Genomic DNA, 18,100 nt, shown 5'->3' on the forward strand with positions numbered 1-18,100 from the left:
TTCAAACCAAAAAAAAAAAAAAAACCCCAAAACACACCTTAGATGTGATTAACTTCATTTGTTCATCATCAAATTCACCACAGTAGTTTTTCGTGGCTATAAATAATCAGGCTTTTGGGTCTATAAAAGGCTCCAGACAATGTGCCATCTTTAGTACAACTTTTTATCCCAAAGGAACCCCAGATTGAGCTTCACGACAATCTTCTACAGATCACCACCATCACTGATCATAATGCATTTTTATTTTTCTGGCTGTAACAATCATGTGCAAGTCCTAAGTCCTAACAATTGATAAAAGATAAAGGCTCTGTCGATAAAAATTTTGTTTTTATAATTTATAATTTTTATTTATAGTATATTTGTAATTTTAAAGTAACTATGCCATGTGTCACTTACAATGGTTACGTGATGTGTCAAACAAGAGCCACATGATATTAATTGATTGGTCTGACATGACATACTGTTAATTAATTAGACATTTGTTAATGGAATGACTTATTTAAAATTAGAGAAAAAAAAATAATGATCTAATTGTAATTCAATGATTAATTTGAAATTACATTAAAACGTAAGGACTAAATTTGATTTTTCAAAAACAACCCAAATACAAACACTCCTAAAAATACAAAAACCGTTTTCGCCTTTATTTTACATCAAAAAGCTTTTTAACCAAAAACAAAAAATACTCCCAAACACATTAACAAATAAAACCAAAGTTTTTCTTTAAATTGGATTAAATGACTTTTTTCTTAGTCTATTAAATTGACGTCTATATTTAGAGCATATTCAAAAATGTATATGAAATTTACGTACTCTAAGAATATGTGTCAATTTAATATGTTAAATTGAATGAATTTTCTGGAATCCAATTTATAGAAAAACCGTCCCTTATCTTTGACACTGGCCGGAGACATTTATTTTCCTTTTTAGAGAAATGCTATCCTACAATAGTTGATTTGAACAAAAGTTTATTTATTTTTTTTATTTTTTTAACATGCCTACGCAAAAGGAAGATGGGGATTCAAGCTAGAGACCTTCGCTTTATAAGGCGTGGTCTCCAGCTAATTGAGCTACTTCTTGGAAACTATTTTTTGTTTTTGGATGAACTTGGGTTAATTATTTTTATGGATAGTCCAGCTAAGAATACATTCCATAAAGTAATATTCACCTAAAAACAAATTAATAGACAAAAATAAAATAAAATAACAACGATAATTAGGGCCAGTCGTAATTTTGTTGGCAAATTCCTATGAATCCGTGAGATACCATGCCTGATGATCCCTATCCCACCAGATATCTCGTAGATTCAGTTTTCTCAACTACAAAATTACCAATCACATTCTTTCAGACTGTGAGATATCAGCATCCTTCAATGCAAAATTCTGGGACTTTCTAGTCATTTTACACACCCACACAGCTCAACATCCTAGGAGTCTAACTATGGCTGTCCTAGATTCGTAATTCTGTTATAAACAGAAAGTTTTGCTGACTCCACTAACTGTCACATTACATTCTTAGCAAATCAATTTCGCTAATCATGGCCTTTTGGATTCCCTTGATTCCTATATATATGGCCGTTTCAATGCGCGTGATTATATTGTACTGTGGCCCTGAGCGAGAAGATTGTTGGGTGCATCAAGCGTTGGCAGAGTTGCGTTTGTTGAGAAGCAAAAGATGACCGAAAACCTGATACAGAACGAAGAAGCGAAGCGGAAGGACATCGATGATTGGCTTCCCATCACTTCCTCTAGGAACGCCAAATGGTGGTACTCGGCTTTCCACAATGTCACCGCCATGGTTGGAGCGGGTGTGCTCAGCCTGCCTTATGCCATGGCACATCTTGGATGGTATGTTTCATGTTTGTTTCATTTCCTCATTGGTGTTCTGATGTTTGGTTTCGGGGTTTTGAGCGAAATCGATGTTTTTCCAATGTTCAGAGGTTAAAATTAATTATGTAAGCGATTTTTCAATAGAAAATTAGAAGTTGGTATGTTGGGGTTTTTCCTTTTGTCTTTTTCATTAATTCAACATGAGTGATCCGCAGTTGTTAATATAATATATGATGTAACCAAATGAAATGATTTTATTTTTGGAATAATAGGGGTCCTGGAATCACCGTCCTTATTTTGTCATGGGTCATCACCTTCTACACTCTATGGCAAATGGTTGAGATGCATGAAATGGTGGCGGGGAAGCGGTTTGATAGGTACCATGAGCTTGGTCAGTATGCCTTTGGTGAGAAACTCGGGCTTTGGATTGTTGTGCCCCAACAGGTAGTTGTTGAAGTTGGTGTGGACATTGTGTATATGGTGACGGGAGGGAAATCACTGAAGAAATTCCATGACACAGTTTGCCCAGATTGCAAGGACATTAAGACATCTTACTTCATTATGATTTTTGGTTCCCTGCACTTTGTTCTCTCTCATCTCCCCAACTTCAACTCTATTGCTGTTGTGTCACTAGCCGCGGCAGTCATGTCCTTGAGGTAAATGGCTGTTTTAACATCTTCTGAATTTTTTCTACAAAGAACTGTTAAGATTGATGTATATTGTTAACCTCTTTTGGGTGCTTATTGTTGTGTGCAGTTACTCAACCATTGCTTGGGCAGCTTCTGCTGCAAAGGGGGTTCGACCGGATGTGGACTATGGTTACCCAGCTAAAAACACAGCTGGAGTTACCTTCGACTTCTTCAGCGCATTGGGTGATGTAGCATTTGCTTATGCTGGTCACAATGTGGTCTTGGAGATCCAAGCAACAATCCCTTCTACTCCAGATAAACCTTCCAAGGGGGCCATGTGGAAAGGAGTGGTAGTTGCATACATCGTTGTTGCCATATGTTACTTCCCAGTTGCTCTCCTCGGATACTGGGTGTTTGGAAATGAGGTCGAAGACAACATCCTCCTCTCACTAGAGAAACCCGGTTGGCTCATTGCAGCGGCTAACATGTTTGTTGTTGTCCATGTCATTGGCAGCTACCAGGTGCGTTTCAGTACGTAGTTCCTGTTTGGTTATAACTTATAAGCCAACTTTTTTCTTTCCCAACTAATTGATATATCAATCGTTGCAAACCACAGATTTATGCGATGCCAGTGTTTGACATGCTGGAAACTTTGCTGGTGAAGAGATTGGACTTCAGTCCTTCTTTCATCCTCCGCTTTGTTACTCGCACTTTATATGTCGGTAAGTAACCCCCTCCCAACCCTATGATGAATTCGCTCTGCCTTATTTGCATGATAATCATCTAATTTTTCTGCACTGCAGGGTTTACAATGATAGTCGCTATAGCAGTCCCCTTCTTCGGTGGCCTCCTTGGCTTTTTTGGCGGATTTGCTTTTGCCCCAACAACATATTTTGTAAGAAAAATGACTTTTTCCCTTTCTCAACCATCACAAACTACAACCTCCCTAAAAAAAATTAAAAAAAAAAAAAAAAAAAACGACAACCTCCATAAATGGGCTGCTTATTGTTCATACAGATCATCCAATAGACTGCTAATTTTTTTTGTTTTTGTTTTTTACTCTTTGCAGCTCCCCTGCATCATGTGGCTCATCATCTATAAACCCAAAAGGTTCAGCTTATCTTGGATCGCAAATTGGGTATGTTAAAAACTGCTTTAACTTTAACCTGCCGGACGAGATAGAAATTTCTTTTTCTTTTTTTCAAATTCTTAAGCTGATTTTGTCTTACTGGTACATGTCAGATCTGCATTGTGCTTGGTTTTATGTTGATGGTTCTATCACCCATTGGCGGGCTAAGGACGATCATCCTTTCAGCCAAGAACTACCAGTTCTTCTCATGAACTACTGTTCAGAGCCAGACGTTAATGACGAAGACTTTTACCCCCAATGAGTATCCAAGCTTAATGTGGTGGAAGTTATCTGCATTTGCCAGAGCCTGCCTGTAGATACGCGCTCTCTTAGGGGACATGACAGTAGAATTAGCAGTCTCATCTTAGGATTCTCTGTTTCTGCTCCTTTTTTATCTGTTCAGAATGTTTATTATTCTACACACATCTCAGCATTGTTGTCATCATGTGCTGAACTACATAAGACTATAAGAGCCGTCGCATCCTTCATAAACTCAAGTGTTTATGATAAATAATGATTTAGCAACAATAATAGAATGAATGTTGTTACTTTTATAATCCTTATGTTAGTTAAGCAATAAGAGACGCAGCTGTTGGTGTTTATTGGTTAAAAATTCCAGGGACACAAATTTCCTCCAAATTGAGAGGTACATATATTGGTAATAGGTTAGACCGGCCCACTATAAGTGTACACCGGTCCAACCATGAACATTAAGCGGTATTTATTCCTCCTTACTAAATCATCTTATTCATTACAAAAATAATAAAATTAAAAGGTTTAGCTTAAACTTGGGATGCCGGTGTTTCTAGAGATTGATGTGATATTCTCAGGTTGTTTTGTACGTATGTGTACACAGCCATTTCTCAAATTAAAAAAGCTTCAAAATGAGGATTAAGAGCATCAATTAAATTAGAAAAAAGATAAAATTTACGTTTTTATTTTACAACGTTGACAAGATAAACTCAACCAACAATTGAATCAGTCCTTATTAAAAAAAAATCAGTAATTAATTAAAATGGCATATCAGTATTATAAAATAAAAATATAATTTATAACATTACTTTCTAAATTATCCAAATTCTCAATCTATAACAAATCACGAACAGACCCATAAAAATCTCCACAAATGATCCTAAAATGGGCATGGGACAAAAAAAGTTCAACGGAACAACCGAACAAGTGATCAACTGGGCTAACAGTTAATAAACGAAAGGAATAAGGGTATAATAGGAATATAACAGAATCACCAGCCCTATAAATATAGTATTCGCACCCAAAACCGCTAAATTTCCCGCCAATTTCCTGCTAATCTGAAAGTGGGCAGCCTGAGAAAACCCTAGCGAGAGAGAAGAGAGAGCGCGCAAATGGAAGAAGAAATCGTAGCAGAATTCAAGAAGAGCGGGTTCGACCTCGACGAAGAAGCAGAGATTGCCAAGAAATGTGAGTTATTGTTTTGCTATTTTGGCCCTGAAATCCACTTCATATATACGAAAAATGTTGATGACAAAGCTCTGATCTTCCCGATTAGGTCTTACTTTCTGCATAAATTACAGTCTCAAGCCCTCAGACCTAGTCTCGAGCTGGGAGGTTTACTATCTCAACAGGTCTATTACTTACCTCTTGAACTTGATTATTATTTGGTAGAAATTGCTTATTACATTGGCTTTGTGCGTTCGAGAATTCCCAATGTTTGTTTACTGTGAAAAACTTGAGAAATTAAAGAAAATGAGAGAAACCCACATTTTGATTATGCTAGATAATAGTAGTTAGCGGTCTTAATTTTTTTTTAAATAAATTCTTATTGTTTTTTAGATGACTTACTTTTAAATTCATTTCTTAATGTAGGTAGAAAAATAGAAATTTCTAGCTGCTCTATAGTATAACTGGGACGTGAATTTTGACAGGCAATTGAATGAGGCAACTGTGCAAAATGCTGAAATGGACGGGTTTTTACAGCACTTGCAAAATGAGCAGAAAGAGGTGATTATTAAGGAGGAGCCCGATTTGCATTTCTACTCAAGTAAAGATGTGGACATGTATGAATTGTAACAATTTTTGTTCTCTTCTTTGTTTACACGTCTACATTGTATCTATCGTATAATTTGTTGCATGCGGGAGTTTTAAACATGGGACTGCATATGCAAGGTGGGATTTAGTAACAGTTTAATCTTTTAAGGTCAAAGTCAAGCTAATAATGCAATCACTTGGTGTGGTGCGGAATGGTACCAAGAATCTCGCTTTCGTTATAAACGGCTTGTTGTCTATCTCCTTATAATGGCTACCAATGTGTTGGATTAGGATTTAGTCAGCATCTCTATGCACTTGCATTCCATCCCCACCCAACAACCATCTCTCCCTCTCATTTCTGTGTCATGTGTATTTCTTATTGTCGCTGTTACTTGAGTGCTAGCAAGTTTCACATGGTACATGATGCTGTCAGTTCTTCAAGTGATTCATACCATTGTATTTTATATGACAGGTGTTAATAAAAGGATGAAACTTGATGATATATAGCTAAATCTATTCTATGTTACAACTCCAACTGTATTCTTGGTGATTAGCATACTAAATTCACAGATATGAGTAACGATACATTTTTTAAGAATTATTGATGGGTAAATCTGTCGTGTAGGATTTTGAATGATGAAGAAATAGATACAAAAGAAGGTATTTTAAGCTCTCCAACGGACAGATCTCAGAGAGTTTATTCAGAGCCATTCGATTCAACGCCTCAAACAAATGGGAACATATTTTCTTCTGGTAAAACACCAAAACTTGTGACACCCTTCGGGCAACGAACCAATAAGTTTTTGGTGAAATTTAGCATCAATAATGTGCCCAATACCGAGAACACTGAAATGAAGCATGATCAGGAGAATAATGAGGATGATATTATTAAAAAGGTTCAACCCCGCAAGAGGTGTTCTCTGATAGTTCATGGATCAGGGCCTGAACCAGGTTGTAGGTTCATGTATGACAGGATTGAAGATAGGGTATGTAAGAGTTACTATAGCATGGGGTCATTCTTGTTCTTCACCTTCATTTATTTATTCCGTAATATAATTTTTTGGTGAATCAGTTTAATGCACTGGAAAACAGAATTAAGAAGCGTGCAACTGCGCTTGTTGCATCGGGGCTCTATGAAGAACCGGTGGACCCTACAGTTGCTTCCCAGGTATTTTAACTGCTCCATTAAACTCTCTCTCTCTCTCTCTCACGCACACACAAAAACACAAATTTTGAGGACTGATGAAAAGGTGTTTTTTTGTTACTGTTTACTTACTGTCACTGTCAGGCTTTAGTCTCCACATCTTACTTCTTTGCTTCAAATTTTCTAAAGAGTTTGTTTGTTAATTAAAGTTACAAATGTAAGTATTTAAGGAATCTTTTGTTTCAGAAAAGCATATTTACTGTTGGCATGATCTGTTGTGATGGAGAAGGCCATTTAAATGAGAAGTCCACCTTGTTACAAAGCAGGTAATTGAAATTCCTTGGGAGATATACATTAGTGTGTTAATTCTTGGTCTTTTCTGCATACTATCCATGTGTGTCAGTCTATAAGCACGCTGATTAAAAAAAAAAAAAAAAGCCTTCTCCCTGCTTTATCAACTCTTTGTAGAGATTATCAGCCACAGTGGTCAACATATCATTCAATCCCTTAAATCTCTCTGTTGAATAGTTCCACATCTCATTATATTGAGTACAATAAATTTCCAATTCATGGGATTCTTCTTCAGTTTGTGACTAAAGATCTATCTTTGAATAGCTAGAAATAATGGTCTGACCCTCAGAAGCTCTTATACCAAACAAGGGCCCTAAACCAAATTGGGTACACAATGCTTGTGCCTGAGCCAACACAGAGCTTAGATACATTGATTATTCATTGAAGATCAGATGATCTGGATTATCTTTTTGGATCCACCATAAGAAAACCAAATGGGGCAACCTGTAAAATGCTATGCTTAAGTAACTTCAAGTATATCCTCTGTACAGTGGTCAGGAAGCGCTACCATGCTGCTAGTAATTTCATTAGTTTTTCTCTCAGATATGGGTTTTCTTTTGTTTTTTTCTTACAGTGTAGAGCATTCTGGAGGGCAACGTGTTCGTCTAGAATTACAAAAATTGAACCAGTTTTCAGTTTTCCCAGGCCAGGTATGAAACATAATATATAAACCCTAGCTTTGGATCATAATAAGGATTGAAAAATTAACCTGGAAGGCATTCTTTCAGGTTGTAGGTGTTGAAGGGCATAATCCTAGTGGACACTGCCTAATTGCATCAAAACTGGTAGATTCTGTTCCTTTGTCAGCTGCTGCTGATGAGAATTTGCCTCCTGCAAAGAAACAGGCTTTAGATCAGGAGAGTCAGTCCACTGATCTGTCTCCTACACAGGCAGAGCTATCAGTGGTATGTAAGCTGGTATTCTACAGTCAGTGGATGAGCTGCAAATGAGATATTAAAAGAACATTGTTGCTTATTCTAAGGCTTCTATATAACTGCAGTCACCATTTACGTGTATTGATAATTATCAATTAAACAAAACCATTTACATATATTGATTTCCTTTTTTTCCTGTAAATCATATAATTCATTTTCCTCAGATATGTTTACATGATTCTGGTACGATATTATACTGTGAATGCTTGAAGATATGATGGTAGGCCCCCTAAATGGTAAGACAAGGAATTTAATTATTCAAAGGGCATAGGAAGGTTCAGAAGAGATGGACATATTCCATTTACAACGGGAGAGCAACATTCACCTTCGTAGAAGGAGGTTTTGGTTTCCATCCCAAATGGTTGAAACAATGCACTGCCATTTTCTAGTTCTACAGATATAAAGTTATAACATTCACTTCTTACTTCCTGCACCAGTTGAATGTGGGGTTTTCTTTTTAAGACTTACACTTGTAGTAACATATATTACTCATAAGTCATAGCTGATATATTGATATGATATTAATGTATGGAATGATGACACCTTTTTAGAATTTCACGCAATCTCTTAATCCCTCTTGATAATTTGAACATACTTTTGGTACTAAAACAGATTATTGCATCGGGCCCTTTTACCACAGTAGATAACTTATTGTTTGAGCCTCTGACAGAACTGCTAGCATATGCAACAAGAAAGCCTCCCCAGGTGCTTATATTGGTAAGTTTCTGATTTTTCTTAATTCCAGTAATTGTTTGAACAATTTTGTCATAATTGACTGAGTAGGTAAGATTCAAGCAGTTGACGTTTCTTGAATTTTTCCTCAGCTGGGACCATTTGTTGATTCTGAACATCCAGAGATTAAGAAAGGAACTATGGACAGGAGCTTTGATGAAATATTCCATATGGAAGTTCTGAGAAGGGTATCGTTCCTTTTCATTTTTCTCCCTTGTTTTCCTAGGTCTCAGAAGGTGGCTACTTAAGAAATAGTATAGTTGTTTTGGAGAGATTATTTCGGTTTCTTTAATTTCTATCCTCTATCTTTCAGTTGCAAGATTATGCAGAATACATGGGTTCTGACACACGCGTGATTCTTGTGCCATCGATACGCGATGCAAACCATGACTTTGTTTTCCCTCAGGTAAATATAAACTCAACATCTGCTCAAGTTGGTGACGTTTCTTTTGTTTCATTTTGTTTCATTTCACTTGTTCGTTTGGTTTTGCATGGTGCATTTCATCAAGATAATATATAAATTTTAAGATATAAAATATTGGTTTCTTTTTGTGCAGCCTGCTTTTGATATTCATCCACCTGATCTCAAGCATCAGGTATGTGATCTTCAGGAGTTCATCTTTCAACTTATGATCCTAAATTTTCTCCATAAATTTCGGTCACCTTTACTGAATGATGCTGCCTTTTTTTCTCAGATAACCAGTCTCACAAATCCAGGGATTTTTGAGGCAAATCAGGTAAAATCCCGGTAGCGTTTGTCCTGAAGTTATGATTGCCTCTTGTGGTTTTTCAAACTGTTTTTTTTTTCCTCTCTCTCTCTCTCTCTCTCTCTCTCTCTGTGGGGTCTGAGAACAGGTATTCAACCAAAGAAATCAGGGAAAAAATTGACAGACAAGAAAAAACTAAGAAAGCCGAAAACAAGAGATCTATTAAGATGCTCTATAAGTAGGAAAATTATTTCATAAGCAGTGTTTAAACCCTTGAGAATGAATAGAGACCCAATTTGTGGGGAGAGATCCTTTCTTTATTGCAGCCAGAACCCAGTGAGCTACTCCATTGGCTGATCTTCATATTAAAATCATCAGTTTGCAGTACTAAAACATCATGATATACTTACAGCTTAAGATTGTAATTGTGAAGAACCCTCAAAGGTGACCAATAGCTCATGAGTTCATAAAAATTCGCCAAGCAACTTCAAAAGAAGTGTTAGCTTAAGGCTGTCCTGCAATTAACTTTTTTCGTTATGGCTGTTGTAGACTTCAAAGCTGTCCATCAATGCTATTTTGTTTGTTTTTACGAGTTGGTAGGTTTAATTAATAGCCCTGGCCATTGAGAAAGCAAACACACTAGAATTATTTACACATTTCAAGAGTATGTGAAGTCCACAAATTGGCGTTTCAGGTCAAGATAAGTTGCTGCACCGTGGATATTCTTAAAAACCTTAGCGGAGAGGAGATGTCACGGAACCCAACAGACGGAACACCCAGTGATCGCATGAGTAGACTTGCAAACCATGTTCTTTGTCAGCAGAGGCATGTTGTAGTAATTTTTCCTTTAAAAGGAACTTGTTCACTTGATATTATGGGTGTATACGAGAAATTGTATATTACTATAACATTTATCTAGTTTTTGCGTTTTGAACAGCTTTTATCCTCTATATCCACCAGCGGAAGTCATTCCATTGGACTTCTCACGTGCTGCAGAAGCTCTTCATATCTCTTCAATTCCACATATTCTCATCCTACCTTCGGATATGAAGTATTTTGTAAAGGTAAACGAACATGCCAAGTACCTTCTTTTTTCTTTTCTTTTTTTCAAATTAGTCTCAACTCAAATCAACAGCAACAGGAAATATGACTTACACCTCTCAAAATGCATGTGTTAAACTGATGAATGGTGGATTTTTCACTAATCTCAACCCCTCATTATGACCAAAAAGGAAGAACATTATGAACATCAACAAAGGGAGTTTGATTGAATTTTCATTCTTGGCACAGGTGCTGTCCTTTGGAGAAGGAAGTGAAGCAGAAGGGCAAGCGAAATGCATTTGTGTGAATCCAGGAAGACTAGCAAAGGGAGAAGGAGGGGGCACTTTTGCAGAGCTTAACTACTGCGGCGGTCCTGACACAACCAATGCTTTTATTATTGGCATATAAATCCAGGAGTAAATTAATCAATGCCTCTCATTAAGCTGCTTGGTGTAAATTGAAGATGGAGATCCCAAGTCAGTTTTATTGGATTAATCATTTAGGTTCAAAAAGCTCAATGGCCTGCGGTAGACCACATTAAATTATGTAAGTTCACTCCAATTTAGACACACAGACTAGGGAGATGGAGAGAAATTAAGGGACTTAAGCGAGTCTTGTCATTAGGAAGATGTGTTCTTCCTACAGTCAATGTTAGGGCCAATATAACGCCTTGATCAGTCATACTTTGTAATGATAGATTCTTGTCTCTTTTTATCAATGATAGAATTCATGAACCTGAAGTCAAGAAAAACCAAAAGTGCAGCCAATTAATTCTGTATCTTTTTAGCAGTAACATACATAAATAGGAAAAGAATTACTAGTACCCTGCTTCCTGAAAGCACATATCTTCATTGCAACAAATAAAAAATGCAGATCACATGATTATATACAGGTAAATGGGGTAACATCCCATCACTAAATCACCCAATTGTTTGACTACAAGCCCCCGAACTACGTACATCTGGGATAATTGATGAAACCCATAATCTCGATTCCCAAAGATCTTACTTGACTTTCTTCTGCCCCCTGCGACTTCTCTCTCTGAACCAATCCATCCATAGATTCAAAACCCACAGTATGCTAACCAAGATTGCAGCAACAATCACAACCATCCAAGAAACCCATGCCCATTTGGGAATCATATTCCCTGCAGCAGCCCCACTTGCATAAAACACCCCCATCTTATAAACGACGAGCGTCCCCAAAATCCCTCTAACAACAGAATAAAAGGCATAAAAAGGAAGGGACAAAAATTCATACAATTTCGCAGCTGCAGATGCATCAGCTCTCCGCAAACTAGCAATACTGCGAACGTTCTGGCAAGCACTGGTAACCTCGGCGAGAACAAGAAGCACAAGAATCGCGAACGCGCCGTGGTGAACCACAAAGCGACAGGTCGCAAACACATATAGCGTGGCTAAATGGTGACTGATGAAGAGGATGTCGTTGGGGAAGAAGACCATGTAGTGGAGGAGGTCCATTAAGAAGTAAGCGGTACTGAATTCCAGTACAACGTTTTGGAAGGCGGCGTTTGGAGAAGCAAAACTACGTGGGGTTGGGGCGCGTGTTAGTGCATGGACGGCCATGATAACGGCAGGAGTGCCGTGACTTAAAGAAAGGAAGCAGCTCGAAGCTTCTCGTCGATGCTTTGGATCCCAGTTGCGAAAAACCAGAAAGAAAGCAAAGAGATAAACCAACAGAAACATCAGGAAGAATGTAGGGACGGTTGGGGTGAGCAAAAGAAGGAGGGCCTCCATGAAACCCCAGATGCAGAGAAACACCAAGATAATCAAAAGCTTCAACAAAACAATATGGGGGGAGCCCAGATAGCCTTAAACAACCCCAAGAAAGAGAGAGAGAGATTGTGAAAGATACAACTTAGAAGGAATGCCCACCACTTTTTCTTAAAGCTATGAAAGCTTCAATTTGAAGAAGAGAAAAAAGAAAGGAAAGCGGATGAGAAACCTGTATAAAGTAAAATCTCTCGCGACCGTAGTACGTGTGGAGTGGACTTTCGCTCAATCAGAATCAATAACAAAATCGTTATGTGCTGTAGGCTGTAGCCATAATGACGTAAGACAGGTTGATATTACGGTGATTAGTGGGGGATGTACATTTGTTTAGGGGTAAGAAGGCACGCAATTGTTATTGCTAATAGCATTAACCGTTATATTAATTACTAATTACTTTTGAAGGTGATTAACAAAAATTCTTAACCGTCTAGGCAGTGGTTTTAGGTTTTTTAAAAACTGCTAACCGCCTATATATATATATATATATATATATAGAAACGATGTCGTATGTAGTATGATCTTACTGTATTTACCATAAAAACGACATCGTTTTGATTTTTTTTTTTTAAATAATAAATAAAAAATAAAATTTTTTCTTTTAAAAAACGGTTAACAGTTATTAGAGTTACTAACCGCTAACCACTTGGTGATTAAAATTAGCAGTTTTAGCTAATAATTACTAACTGTAACCGTCCTTTGACCCCTACATTTGTTAGGTAGTCCCCTTCTCAAATTTGGCCCTTTAATATGTAAAGCAAAAGATAATTAAGTGGGATTAATGATGTTTTGCTTGGTGGCTTAAAAAGGATAAAGAGTACACGTGTGCAAGCAAACTACGATTCCTACACTGACACGTTAGTCTTTGTGCTTTGAGGGATATTCCCGGGTTTTCCTTTCCTTTATTCTGGAGCTGCCTTGATAAAATTTGTGTACGCGTGGAAGACTGATCCTTACAGAGTCCTAGTACCTACCTACCGATTATCAATATCAACTGTCGTGTGGTTCTAGACAATTTTACAAGCTTTTCCAACTCAAGAATCTATCATGAAATGAGGAGACTAATTCCCACCTATCACATGATGACGATGCCACCCTTTTAATATTTGTGGTTTTTGTTTTTTTCTTTTTGGTTCAATCTTATATGCAATTCCAAAGTCTTTTTTCTAATGCATAATGCCATAAGGTCAGCGGAGTAGAGTAGATTCTTACCAACATGATTCCAACCACAAGAAAAATTAATATACCCAATAAATTTTTCCTTTTTCTATTTTCTGGGCTTCCGTCTTTTGTATATGTATTATCAAATTATAAATGACATGACAGCACATCAATAATTTCATATCAAGAAATGGAGAGAATCCTATCCCGTTGGAAGTGGCTGGCAACCTGCGGGCAAATTCAAGAGAAACGCAACCAAAGCGAAATGCAGTGTTCTCGATCGTGTCATTAACAAGCTAAATTGAAATTCTATCAAAACTTGCGCCAATATATTATTTTTTAAACCTAACCATCTCAAGCAAAAGGCTGAATTACATAAGCTTCCACATAAATTATCATACGAAGTTGAATTTTGTGATTCCAGTGCCCTTAATCTGAACTCTGAAGCTCCAAAGCTCTGATTGGGCAGCTTGACCTACATCACCATCCCTCCATCAATGGTGAGTACCTGAAAGACGGCAAGTTTGATCTAGCTGAGCACTGAACTTGTGAAAAAAAAAAGGGGGGGGGGGGGGGGGGGGGGGGAAAGATAGGTGCGGTGATAACTGAAAACGAAGTGAGACAGGAACACAGGCTCGGTTCATCAATAGTGAGCCTTGATGTCGATATGTTGAATTCCACATATGACAGTCATTATGAGAGAGTCAAGCATGTGAGTGAAACAGTATGAAAATAAACTACAACTCTGAACCTGTCCAGTGATGTAACTGGCCGCAGGATTGAGGGCCAAGAATTCCACCAGCCCAGCAACTTCTTCAGGTTGGCCATACCTTCCTGAATCCAGTGAAAAGAACAACTATAGTTATAATCTTGACGTGAGAAGTTTTAGTCTCATTCTTTGGTAATCTCCTCTAATCTAGCACTCTTGGGTGCAAGGGAATAAAGCTTTTCGTTATCTCACCTAATGGGATGGTCCCCAAAATTTTCTTCTCAATGTCTTCCCCTAGCTTAGCTGTCATGTCAGATGCAATGAATCCTGGGGCAACAGCATTAACCTGATAGGAAGTTCCTTAATCATAACACTTTTCCATCAACTTGCAGTAGCTGCATCTAAGGAAGTGCCCGATATAACTAAAACAAAAAAGACAATTTTTCACAACTCACATTGATGTTTCTGCTTGCATACTCCTTTGCAACAGTCTTTGTCAGGCCGATTACCCCTGCTTTTGCAGCACTGTAGTTGGCTTGACCGACGTTTCCAACCAGACCAACAACTGATGCTATATTGATTATCCTTCCCTAAAATTTTGAAAAAAAAAAAAAAAAACTTGACTGGATTAAGAGCTGGCAACAAAAGATGAACACCAAGTGCAAAGGAACCCATGTCCATACAAATTATGATTTTGAAAATCTTATTTAATTTTATTAAGAGGCACTGTCAGCACTCAGAGAGTTGAGAGCCTCAGCAATTAACATTTGTATCATCAGGGAATAGGTTAACAAAGCACAGCAATTTTATTTTAGTTTTTTTAAAAAAAATAGTTACTTTAAAAATTTTGCTCCTTTGCTGATATACTCCACGTTTAGATGAAACAGATTATAGTAGATAGTAACTGCTTCATTGTTACGGAAAATTCCATTATGTCAATATGCCACATTCCATCATAATCTGAGAAAAAGGGTTTGAAATACGAAAGAAGAAAGGACTTAGAGAGAAGTTAACTTTGTGGTGACTCAGATTTGTCCCACCTCAAATGACATGGAAACAAAAAAAAAAAAAAGATGACCTGAGAGATGGCAATGCCATGTTACCTTTCTCTTCTTCATCATAACTTTAGCTGCTGCCTACAGAAAGTAAATAATCTCAGTTTAGAATATGATAATTCAGGAAATGCAGTTCTGGAACAAACCAAATGTTAACAAACATGCCTGCGTACAGAGATATACACCCGTAAGATTCAAATCAATAACCTCTTGCCACTGAGATTTCTTCATTCTCATCAGTAAAGTATCGCGGGTAATTCCTACAAGCATGGTGGATAAGGGTGGATAAGTTAAGAAACTAAAATTTCATATTAATATATAATGAAAATGGGAAGTGAACATCCATTCACCTGCATTGTTTACCAATATATCAACAGTTCCCCATGCATCAACCGCCTGCAGATGAGAAAAATCCATAAAGCATACAATGGCGTGAAACTAACTCGATTAGCAGAGGCAACATTTGCTTACAGTTTTAATCATTGATTCAACATCGGCTTCTTTCGAAACGTCTCCTCCAAAAATCAGGGCTTGTCCACCATTGGCCTCGATCTACAAGAAACAGTCAAATAAACTCTCACCAGTGATTTCTGTAATACAATATAAATCACTGCATGCTCACCGGCGTCACCACCCAACAACACAATACAAGACAGTAGCAAATTGAATAGGAGGAAATCACCTACCTCTTTGGAGACCTCCTCAGCTTCCTTCGATGACCTAGCATAATTAACCAGGACCTGAATGGCACAGTGAAAGCCACGATAAAGGGTGGGATCAAAAAGGGACTGAGAATAATATCCAGCTCAGTAAGACATTTTGTAATTGTAATTATGAATGGTATCTTTCATGCAAAGTTTTTTCATCCCATTATACAAAACATAAGCTCAAAGCAGTACATGACAACCCAATAATAAAGATAAACCCCTTGAGCATCATTAATCCGTTTTGATGTTCCTATAAACCAAAGCAATATCTAGCAGAAAAGAACAGATCTCCTAAACCAGACCCAACCATTCAGATTCAGACCCACATTATTTACTAAAGACAACGTGTACATTTCCACTCATTCAAGCAAATTTACTTCGTCTTCTCTGAATCACACAATCAAGTAAATCATTCAGGTCCCTAACATCACTAACCTTACAACCGGCTTTTCCCAATGACAACGCAATCGCTCTCCCGATACCTCTAGAAGCTCCAGTAACAACAACCACCGGAGCCTCCACGTTTTGTACTGTTCCGGCGCTTGCTTGTTCCAATGTGGCCACCTGTGCCCTCACCCCTGCGCGTACCATTCATTGCAGATCATGAAATTCACATTCATTTCAAGATCACATACCAAATTCCAATTCCTCAGTATGGTAACTTTTCTAAAATCCCTAATTAGTCATCGATAATTACAATACCAATTTTTCATTCAAATGCAGTTAAAACAATAGTATTTTTCTTGCTATTCAATAGCGGAAACATATGCAAATTTTTGCTTCCAAAACCAAAATCTTGAGCAAAAACAGAGAAAGAATCGCATGGAAAAGAACAAAGTCGTTACCGGACGACGAAAACGAGCTCTTCGATCCGCAGCGGAGGCCAGCGCAAGGCCGGAGCTGGCCCGACCCGACTCCTCCGGGAATCGGAGACCATTGCCGGGACAGACCGAATTTTCGGTCATTTGAACCTCCGAGTTTCGAGGAGATTCCAGCGGATCTGAAGGAAACGACGTCGGATCCGATAATAGAAGAAGCCATGGCAGCTCCGAAGTTCTCCAAACGGTTAAAATCGCAGAAGAAGAAGAAGAATGGGACGAAGAGAATAGTGTAGCCAGAAATGAAAGCGAGAAATGCGATTGGGTTTATAAAGCTAAAACCAAGATAAATGTTTTCGGTTTTTTCTTTGGGAGGTAGCTTTGGAAGCTCCGGAGACTGTTGGAGGGGGCGATGGAAACGAAGTGTGTGCGCGAGAGAGAGATTCCATAGTATGTGCGCCAAGTGTTCAAAGTCGTTTGGCCCTCCTGAACCTTACAGATAGATCGTTGGGACCGGTTTTCAGATTAATTACCATGCAGCCAATACGATTTAGTTGTTATATTTATAAGAGAGCGGCAATTTGGTAGGGGCAAAAGGGTAATAGTGCTGGAATTTGAAGTTTTTGATCATTAATTAGGTGGATCCGCTTCACCTAAGTCCGACCCACTTTACTAGAATCACTAAACCAGTAGGATTTAGGAAGTTATATATATATATAGTTTAGCTTTTGTATTTGCATAATTGCATGTCTTTTTTGAAGGAACAACCATATAGATGTTAAACTAACACATAATACATCCCAATCCGGCCATTTTTGTGCTTTTGGCAACCCCCATTTGGCCTGGCCCTTTGGGGTGGCGATTCCGGCCAAGCGGGGGTGGCCAACCACCTCCAAAAATGGTCAACTCAATATTTGTTTGTATTTTTATTTCAAAAATATAGAGATAATTAAGTATTGCAAAGGAAAATTATTAAAGAATAGATTATATTGTGAATTTTTAATACTTTATTAGAGTATATTGTTAATTTTTAAACATTAGAGATTAAATTGCAAACCGAATGAAACTTTGTAGAGTATAATATATTTTTTTTAGTGGTTGGCATGCCTCTAATCACGTGTCGGCAAATTGCAAAAGTGTTTTAGGATAGCATTACTCAACCCTGCCAGCTTCTCATCGTAATTATACAAAAAGCTTTTTAAGGAATTCACTGGATGCTCGAAACCATTTTAGATACGGCAAGATAGCTCAGAAAGAGTAGGAAGTTGCCACAACCTCTAATGGGGTATGCTTTATAGAAAGCCGAAAAACGTGAGCCTTTTTACAAACTTCTTAAAGGGGGAGATGCGTGGGGCC

General features: G+C 37.8%; 4 protein-coding genes across 5 annotated transcripts; 2 read left to right on the plus strand and 2 right to left on the minus strand.

The window, feature by feature from the left end:
* The first annotated feature begins 1,608 nt into the window (after positions 1-1,608).
* On the plus strand, positions 1,609-4,054 carry LOC132177486 (Transmembrane amino acid transporter family protein). Its single transcript, XM_059589830.2, has 7 exons — positions 1,609-1,847; positions 2,102-2,485; positions 2,586-2,979; positions 3,075-3,180; positions 3,262-3,353; positions 3,528-3,596; positions 3,701-4,054. The coding sequence occupies exons 1-7, from the start codon at positions 1,675-1,677 to the stop codon at positions 3,797-3,799; spliced, it is 1,317 nt and encodes a 438-aa protein (XP_059445813.2). The 5' UTR covers positions 1,609-1,674; the 3' UTR covers positions 3,800-4,054.
* Positions 4,055-4,890: 836 nt separating this feature from the next.
* Positions 4,891-11,244, plus strand: POLA2 (DNA polymerase alpha 2). 2 transcript variants are annotated; one of them, XM_059592095.2, is made up of 16 exons: positions 4,891-5,027; positions 5,116-5,191; positions 5,492-5,623; positions 6,220-6,580; positions 6,667-6,762; positions 6,985-7,064; positions 7,664-7,739; positions 7,818-7,994; positions 8,637-8,741; positions 8,849-8,944; positions 9,070-9,162; positions 9,314-9,352; positions 9,452-9,493; positions 10,158-10,288; positions 10,401-10,527; positions 10,754-11,244. In XM_059592095.2, exons 1-16 carry the CDS (start codon positions 4,952-4,954, stop codon positions 10,910-10,912), a joined length of 1,866 nt encoding a protein of 621 aa, XP_059448078.2. In that variant the 5' UTR covers positions 4,891-4,951; the 3' UTR covers positions 10,913-11,244. The 2 variants fall into 2 exon arrangements, with proteins under 2 accessions (XP_059448078.2, XP_059448079.2); XM_059592096.2 differs by lacking the exon at positions 10,158-10,288 and having other exon boundaries at positions 10,754-10,873.
* Positions 11,245-11,307: 63 nt separating this feature from the next.
* LOC132179380 (TLC domain-containing protein At5g14285) lies at positions 11,308-12,545 on the minus strand. The gene has a single exon (XM_059592097.2). It carries the CDS (start codon positions 12,259-12,261, stop codon positions 11,509-11,511), a length of 753 nt encoding a protein of 250 aa, XP_059448080.2. The 5' UTR covers positions 12,262-12,545; the 3' UTR covers positions 11,308-11,508.
* Positions 12,546-13,536: 991 nt separating this feature from the next.
* On the minus strand, positions 13,537-17,261 carry LOC132177824 (NAD(P)-binding Rossmann-fold superfamily protein). The gene is made up of 11 exons (XM_088515448.1): positions 16,772-17,261; positions 16,362-16,504; positions 15,906-15,959; positions 15,691-15,771; positions 15,570-15,615; positions 15,381-15,479; positions 15,268-15,296; positions 14,620-14,754; positions 14,417-14,510; positions 14,207-14,289; positions 13,537-13,963 (listed from the first exon to the last, which is right to left on the minus strand). Exons 1-11 carry the CDS (start codon positions 16,965-16,967, stop codon positions 13,931-13,933), a joined length of 993 nt encoding a protein of 330 aa, XP_088371574.1. The 5' UTR covers positions 16,968-17,261; the 3' UTR covers positions 13,537-13,930.
* Positions 17,262-18,100: the final 839 nt, after the last annotated feature.

Source organism: Corylus avellana, chromosome 4, assembly GCF_965113065.1.
Source record: "Corylus avellana chromosome 4, dhCorAvel1.hap1.2, whole genome shotgun sequence".
NCBI lineage: Eukaryota > Viridiplantae > Streptophyta > Magnoliopsida > Fagales > Betulaceae > Corylus > Corylus avellana.

Bases quoted from the DNA above. Each gene is read 5' to 3' on its own strand.
- LOC132177486 (XM_059589830.2), top strand. From the start codon at position 1,675: ATGACCGAAAACCTGATACAGAACGAAGAAGCGAAGCGGAAGGACATC. The intron at 1,848-2,101 runs GTATGTTTCATG...TTGGAATAATAG, and splicing joins GCCATGGCACATCTTGGATG to GGGTCCTGGAATCACCGTCC. The intron at 2,486-2,585 runs GTAAATGGCTGT...TGTTGTGTGCAG, and splicing joins GCGGCAGTCATGTCCTTGAG to TTACTCAACCATTGCTTGGG.
- POLA2 (XM_059592095.2), top strand. From the start codon at position 4,952: ATGGAAGAAGAAATCGTAGCAGAATTCAAGAAGAGCGGGTTCGACCTC. The intron at 5,192-5,491 runs GTCTATTACTTA...GAATTTTGACAG, and splicing joins GAGGTTTACTATCTCAACAG to GCAATTGAATGAGGCAACTG. The intron at 6,581-6,666 runs GTATGTAAGAGT...TTGGTGAATCAG, and splicing joins ATGACAGGATTGAAGATAGG to TTTAATGCACTGGAAAACAG.
- LOC132179380 (XM_059592097.2), bottom strand. From the start codon at position 12,261: ATGGAGGCCCTCCTTCTTTTGCTCACCCCAACCGTCCCTACATTCTTC.
- LOC132177824 (XM_088515448.1), bottom strand. From the start codon at position 16,967: ATGGCTTCTTCTATTATCGGATCCGACGTCGTTTCCTTCAGATCCGCT. The intron at 15,772-15,905 runs GTAGGTGATTTC...TGTTTCTTGTAG, and splicing joins CTGAGGAGGTCTCCAAAGAG to ATCGAGGCCAATGGTGGACA. The intron at 14,755-15,267 runs GTAACATGGCAT...TCAAAATTTTAG, and splicing joins TTATGATGAAGAAGAGAAAG to GGAAGGATAATCAATATAGC.